Source organism: Vombatus ursinus, unplaced genomic scaffold (genome assembly GCF_900497805.2).
Source record: "Vombatus ursinus unplaced genomic scaffold, bare-nosed wombat genome assembly UNPS02014830.1, whole genome shotgun sequence".
In the NCBI taxonomy this organism is placed as follows: Eukaryota; Metazoa; Chordata; class Mammalia; order Diprotodontia; family Vombatidae; genus Vombatus; species Vombatus ursinus.
In genome coordinates this window covers 14,455,220-14,462,953 of record NW_020954608.1, presented here as the reverse complement: position 1 = coordinate 14,462,953, position 7,734 = coordinate 14,455,220, and the positions used below count along the sequence as shown (strand labels likewise).

At 39.1% G+C, this 7,734-nt stretch overlaps 1 protein-coding gene across 2 annotated transcripts in view; it reads right to left on the bottom strand.

The window, feature by feature from the left end:
• Positions 1-3,621: 3,621 nt before the first annotated feature.
• CCDC146 (coiled-coil domain containing 146) overlaps positions 3,622-7,734 on the bottom strand; it is a 191,458-nt gene continuing 187,345 nt past the window's right edge. For both annotated transcript variants that reach the window (XM_027838605.1, XM_027838607.1), the window contains exons 18-19: positions 6,333-6,581; positions 3,622-4,266 (exon numbers count right to left, since the gene is read on the bottom strand). In XM_027838605.1, the coding sequence (XP_027694406.1) occupies positions 4,063-4,266; positions 6,333-6,581 (453 nt within the window). In that variant the 3' untranslated portion in view covers positions 3,622-4,062. The remainder of the gene's footprint in view (positions 4,267-6,332; positions 6,582-7,734) is intronic.

Here is a 7,734-nt window from a genome sequence, read left to right as displayed (position 1 = left end):
TTTCTTTGATTTCTCCCTCTCTCATGTCCTTTTGATTCCTCCTGTCTCTTTCTTTTCCATTCTACTGACACTATTGTATTTCATTATGTCATTGTCTCAACCTTATATTTTTGTAATAACTTGCTAACTAGATTCTTGCCCTTGATGTCTCTCCATTCTAGTCTATCATTATAGGTTAAGTTTTCATCCTTTTATTCCCTGCTCAACGCTGTTCCCTGCTACAATGATTTCCTGTTAGCTTGACATTCAGGATCTTCTGTAATCTGATGCAACTGTACCTACCCAACCTTAGTGTTCACCATTTCCCAACCCAGTTCTTTGTGCTAAACAGATGAATCATCTCACTATCCCTTGACAAGGCCATATGCTTTCATTTCTGCCTCTTTGGCCTTATGCAGAAACATCCCATTCCTCTCAGTCGAAATGCTCTCCATTTAGGCCCATCTGTATCCCCACCTTATCCATGAAACTTTCCTTGACCACTCAGGCCTAAAGAGATTTCTTGCACTCCTTCATCTAAACTTGTAGCATTTGTTGTCTGTACCATTCACTTGGTACTTCATCATCTGGAATCCCTTTAGGAGAGGTCCCCATCAATGTAGTTCAAATGGAAGCTAGGTGACCATTTGTTGGTAATGGTATAGAAAACAGTCTTGGCCAGGTAAATGATCTGTGAGGTGCCTTTCAACTCTAATAGGCTATTATCCTATAACTTATATGAAACAAGGGCTACCAAATGTTCCAGCAACATTTTAATCATTAATATTTTTGCTGACTCTCTGGATCAATTTGTTGTTGTATTTCCTGAATGATCTCCTTATATTCTCCTACCGGACTTACTCTGGCCCGAATCAAAACCACCAGAACATGAGAAACTCTGGGTAGTTTGCCCACCTGGGAAACCAGGTTTTAGCAGATACAGGAAGCATTAACTTTATTTCTTCAGCACAGCTTATCCTGGAGTGGTGTGCCTTCTATCCTGTTTCCCTGTTGAGTGAAATGTATTTCTGTACCCAACCTTTGTGTGTGTGTGTGTGTGTGTGTGTGTGTGTGTGTGTGTGTGTGTGTGTATGTGTGTGTGTGTGTGTATTCTTCCCTTTCCTAGGAGTTTTCACTTGGGTGTTTCTTTCAGGAGGTGACCAGTAGATTCTATTTCTTCCTTGCCCTCTGTTTCTAAGACATGTAGATCTTTTTATGTTTGTTTTTTTAATATGTCTAGACCCTTTTTTTTGGTTGTGGATTTCAAGCAGTCTAATGATTCTTAAATTGTCTCTCATTGATCTGATTTCCAGGTTTGTTTTGACTGTGAGATACCTTAAATTTTTTCTATTTTTTTCAGTCTTTGGTTTTCAGTCTTTGGACTTTGTTTTTTATATGTCTTGTTTTACAGAGTGATTAACTTTAATTTGGTCCGTTGTAATGTTCAAAGAGCTTGTTGCTGGGTTAAGGTTTGGTATCTATTATATCAAGTCACCAATTCTAGTTCCAGTTCTTTCTTCTACAATTATTTTTTCCCAATTTTTTCCTCTAGTGCTTGCTTTCTTTTACAAAATGGTTTTTAAATTTGTAAAAAACAAAGAAAAAATCCTCTAGCTTCATTTCTTCTAGGAATTCTAGTTAAATTTTGTACAGCCTGTATTCTCTTTTGGGACTTTTCTTATGTTTTGAAGTTATTTTCTTTTGGGTTTGTGTCTTGAGTATCCCTGTCACCATAAAAGCTCTTTATTGAAAGATTCTTTTTTTGATTGTTCATTCTTCCAGCCGACATCTGATTTTAGTCCTTATGTAAAGGCCGGGCTCTGTGCACTTCTGAGGGAAATGTCTTGGCTGAGCTTGCATACCCTTGGGTCCTGCTGTTTTCTTGGGAATATTGTTGTATCATTCCATGAACTCAGAGACAGATCAGGATGGGATCCTGTCAGCTTTGAGGGCTCCCCAGATGGTCTTGGATTCCTGCCCTGGTTATTCCCTTGCAGGATTCCTGGTTGGAGGCTAGAACTGAGACCTCTAGTCCAATTTGCTCCTGGATTTAGAGCCACACAGCTCCTACTTGCTTCTGAACTTGCTCCTTATTCAGCACACTGCCTAAGGTCTACAGCTCCTCACCTAGGTCCCTCTTGTCAGTCTGTGCTGCATCCATGACCAGAAACTGGGTAGTGAGCGACAGAGCTGCCAGTTGGTACCTACCTGTTCCTTCAGCTTGAACAAGGTCAGGCCCCTCTGTGTGGCTGTGGGATCTCTTCTTACCCTGATGCACATCCTCAGCACTCTGTCCATCTCTGCACTGGAATGCTTTGTGTGCAACTGTATCTGGCTAAAACCTGTCCCCAGAGTATGTGGATTTATCTGTCTTCCTAGGCCAACCTGGTGAGAAGAATTATTCCTTGTGACTTTTTATTGGATTTTCTGGACAGGACTCAGTCTGGTACATTTTCTAGATCTTTGTGGAAGAGTTGTGTGGGAGAATTTGGTTCTGCTTCCTGCTACTCCACCATCTTGATTTTCCCTCCTTTTCCTGATTTCTATGTATACACTTATGACTTGAAGCTTCTATTCCAACCCCCTTTCCTACATGTCTCAGTTCAATGGACCTTGGTGTTCTCAAGAAACTCTCTATTTCTGCCCTGGCTCAGTCTCCCGTTTACATTCTTACTTGCATTCTAATTGGTATTCTGCTTCATTGTTGAGGTTTTTTTGGGGGTTTTTTTTTGGTTTTTTTGGATGGGAATTTTCCCTCAGGGTAAATGATTACCCTAATCATTGCCGTGTGTTGGCTCTATATTGGAGAATCAACATGGAATGTCCTCATCCCTCTTGCTTCCGTCCTCAGGAAAACTTCCCTAGTCTATAAAATGAGGTACTTGGACTAGATAATCTCTGAGGTCCTTTCCAACTGTCAATATGGCATCCTACGATTCATGAGCTGAAAAAGATCTCTCCCTCTTCTGAACCTTAATATTGCTTTGCATCTTGTGCATTTGTCACATTCTATTTTGTGTTATAGTTAAGTTTATATATATATATATATATGTATATGTATTTATGTATGTATGTATGTTATCTCCTCTAATAGAGGAGAGCTCCCAGTGACATATCTCTACCGCTACTACCCTTTGAGAGAAGGAACTATCCTATGTATCTGTGTATCTCCCTTGAGGCCTAGCACAGTGCGTTGCACATAGTAGGCATTTTATAAGCATCCATTGAATTTATTAAAATTATGAAAGCATCTGGCACCAGAACTTGGGAACTTGTCAAAATAGCCATTTAGTTTTGTTTTTTTCTTTTTTGTACAGGGACCAAAAAGAGGGACAGAAGGGCTTTTTTTGTAAACCTTTCACATATGAAAAATTTGGATTTACAAAACAGATACATTTCAAAGAGATTGTTTTTGTTGTAGAAAGATTCTTGACTTTGCCAAAGGATTTATTATAATATTCCTTTACATATCATGCTTTCCTACTGATTTTAAAATGATTTAAATTAACCTAAACAGTATTTACCTATCAAGTCTTAGGAATAAACTATATACTCTTACATTGTTTAAAATACAAATATTTAGTTTCACCTCCCCACTAATTATACTGATACACATTTCCCCAAAGAACAAGTATACTACTGTTTAATTTATATATTTTTAATTTTAAAAAATATACCATACCGGATTCAATTTATTTGATTTTCTTTGGAAAAAATGCTGATTTTTCTCTCTGATTCTAGCTGTAGGATCATGTTTGAAGAGAGACTTAACCTAAACAGTGGTCAACATACAAATTGGAAAATAATAACTAAATGATCAAAATACTTTGTCAAAATTTTAGCTACAATTCTAAATTCTATAGAAATGGCAAATGAAGTATATCTGTGTTTTTTGGATGGTAATAGGCTTCCTTTGTAGGACCTAAAGTGAGAGAATTGTGTGTCCCTGTTCCTATTTGCCCAAAATTGTGAAAATAAGTCTGCTGACTTATTTTGCTCATAGTTTCCTAGCTGTGGGTTTAATGGAAGCCTGCTTGAAGTCATTAGGAAATTCAGCCTTAGGGCCATTTCTTGTTCACATATTCAGATTTCAATTGGTTTTATAGTAGGCTTTCTTATGTGCCTCATATTGGAACCAGGCTCAGATGGCTTGAACGGAGGAGCTCGGCCATAAGGCCTGGGTAGGGGCAATGTGGCTTCTGCTTCTGGGATGTAGGCATTTGGGCGCGGAATCGCTGTTGTGTAAACCCCAGAAGGCAGCATGTTGTTTTTCTCTTCCAAGGCAATCTGCAAAGAAAAATTTTCTTTAGTTTGCAAAAAAATATAGCAAGTCACATTCATTTGGAGCAGATCAGATTATAAGCTTCTTGAAGGCAGGGACTGTCTTTTGCTTCTTTTTGTATCCCCAGCACTTAGCCTGGCACATAGTAGGTGTTTAACAAATTTTGTTGATTAAATATTTATTGATAGCAACAGCATGAAGGCAGAGGACCTTGATTCAAATTCTATTTCTGTCATTTGCAAGCTGTTTGACCTTGGACAAGTCACTTCTCAGAGCCTCAATTTCTTCATCTATGAAATGAGAATTGGACTGAATGATCCATTAGATTCCTTCTAAATCTGTGCTCCTATGATATTTCTTGTGGCTAAGGTAAATACAACGAGGGGAGGGACTAAAGGCCAGTAGTGGGTTCTAATGGAGAGGCGGGACGGGGCAGGAATATGGAGGAGGATGGAAAAAGAAAATGTCAGCATATAAAACATTTACCTTAAATGATGAAAAAAAAAACCCACCCAAACTTTAATGCTCTGATAGCATAACTTTGTTGCCCACACAGTACAATGTTACTGTGATTCTGTTTCTTAGGCAATTGCTCAATGGCCCCTAAACTCTTTACCCCATCATCTTCCGTTCCCTATATCGCTCTTCTACCAACAAACAAACTAGCAGAAATACAAATGAAGCTCAGGTAACAAGAAAACACAAGATGATCTAACAGAGGTGAGGAAAACCTAGTAAAAGTGTTTCTGCACCCAGGGCCACTCAGCACATCCTCTGAATGGAGGTTTGAAGAGAGCAGAGTTGGCAGGGATTCATGTATACCTTCGATGGAAAGAAGACCCTTTGTGGGGAGAGGAAGTCATGTTGCCCTCAGCCCCCTACAACTTCACAGTTCCTTTCACAGACTCTAAGGCAGGGCTTCTTCACTTTTTGTTTGTGTATCATGGATCCCCTCTGACAATCTAGTGAAATCTATGGATCCTTTCTCAGAATACTGCTTTTAAACACAAAAAATAAAATACATAGGATTAGAAAGCAAACTAAAAATACTGAAATATAGTTAACAAAATACTTTTTTAAAAAGTTCATAGATCTCAGGTTTAGAATCTCTAGAGTCTAATGGCTCCTAATTGTCAACTATGAAATACTTTTCCTTTTTGAACGATAATCTCCCTTTTATCACTGACTGATCATTTGGAGTTCTCACACTTGAAAGGTATCCTTTACAGACTGAGCTGTAGTTTACTTCCTGGTACTCAGATCTTTCCCTTGTCTTTTTGGGATTCTGCTTCCTGGCTGTCCACCTAACACAGGCCATTGAATAGAGTGGATGGTCTCAGGAAATATTTGCTGAATAAGTGACTGAATGAAAAGCAGGTTGGACCTTGTGTTATTATTTTTCAATGGATAGAAGCTGGACCAAAATATACTGATATATCAAACTCCTCCAGCCTAAATCAGCATATTCTCTGCAACTTGTAGGTTAAGTGGCTTGCCGCAGGATCTCCTTTGGTCTCTAGCTCTCTATTCACTATGCTTATTTCATTATGCCTACAGTAGTGAGGAAACTTCTAAAAGTAACGGTGAATTCCATTTTAACTTCAAGACAGCTCAAAATCAAAGAAAGCACGTGATTTGATAACCAGCAAAGCAAACAAAAAGTGGTGTGTAGAGTCTGGGGGGTGTAGATATACATCTTTAATCATAAAGTCTTCAAGTGATAATCATTGAGTTTAAGCCAAGCTTGTTGAATGATTCAAGGGGAGTTTCACACCAGGCCTAGGTCTAGTAACACTTCCATCTTCTTAGCAAAAAAAATTTCTAATTGCCACTATCGTCCATAAATATTTCTTCAGTGCCTACAGACTATAATGGTATGATAGCTGAGTCCTAGTTCCATAGTGGTGCTAATTCTCATAGTACCTTTAAGGTTATGAACTGCTCTGTCTTGGAACTAAAAATCACCAGAGGACTGGTACTGAAGGGAGAAGGGTGACCTCCCATGGCTCCTGGCCCTTCCCGTGTCTTTTAACATTGGTGTTACAAATGCAATCCTAGATTCCAAACTTACCAGTGTCCTTTCTGCTACAGCTAACTGATGCATGTCTTCATCTCGCAGTACCTTCAGCCAGTCTTCCTCAATTTCTTTGGGGAGTGGCAGTCCTTGGTCTAGCCTTTCATTGCAGTTTGTTAGGAACTCTCGTTTGTCCCTGATTTCCTTTTGTAGTTCAAGAGTGAGAGCTTGCTGCATGGACAGCTCGGCCACAAGAGCCATCATTTTGTGGGTACAGTCTTTTATTTTCTTCTGATACTCATTCATCTGGAATGAAAGGGACAAAAACTTAAGGAATGTGTAGACCTGTCTTTAACAGACCCACAGAAAAAGAATTGACGGAAAAACCATCAAAGGTTGACTCATGGGATGACTCATGGGTTTGACCAATGGTTCTGCTGCTAAAAGTTGTCTCCAACATCTATTTATATTAAAAAGCCCAACACCATAAGCATCTGGGAGGACAAAGAGGAGTATAAGAAGTCATGCAGTTCAGTGTAGCAGGAGGGCATTAAATTAACCACTGGACAGGATTTTGAAAGACTAGAACCTGTTAGCAGGAAAGGCTGTAGAGTTTGCTTTGACTGAAGAGCAAAGGAATTGGTAGACAGCTACTAGTTTCCTCCCAGCTAAAGGGCAGTCCTGGTCAAAGGCAGAGGGATCACCTAGAATTCATAGCATTTCAGAGCTGGAAGGAACCTTAGACATTATCCAGTTCACTTGTTTCATTTACAGGGGAAGAAAGTGAGGCTCAGAGAGGTTGTAATTTACCTAAGGAGACTTAACTTATAGTGACTTTAATCCCTTTTAGTCCTCCAATTCTGAGTTACATACAGGCCAGTAGAGGTTTGAAGGGATCCCAAATTTTTGATTCCTCATATCTAGTTTTGTACCTTTATTGATTTGCACAACTCATTGTTAATTATACAGGAATGTAATACCTAGAAGAGTAAAAACTACCATTACATAGTAATGGTTTACTTAGCTAAGAAAACTAGAACATGCTCAAGCCTTGAGGGAATTTTATTTAAAATGGAAACAAATAAAATCATGGCCTTAATGAATCCTCCCAGGGCACTACTAAGTATGCGCAAGAGTAGGAAAAATTTGTCAGTAAAACTTGATGGGGAGAACTTTTTTAAAATGCTTTCTCACATCAGCAACTCAGTTGAGATAACCTTGTAGATGGGCTTTCCGAGGTGATTTGCTTCCAGAAATACTTAATACATTTGGACAAAAGAGTTCAATAGGAGCCAGATATTTCTCTCAGCATAATGCCCTGTAGCTCCTGTTCCCAGGGTGGTTTGGTCATAGCACTTTAGTTAGCCCAGACGAGTGACAAAGTGGGTGTTGGAAATCGATTCAGAAGGAATAGCACTTGTCCCATGAGTGTCCCCATTACAATCTCATCCCATCTTCT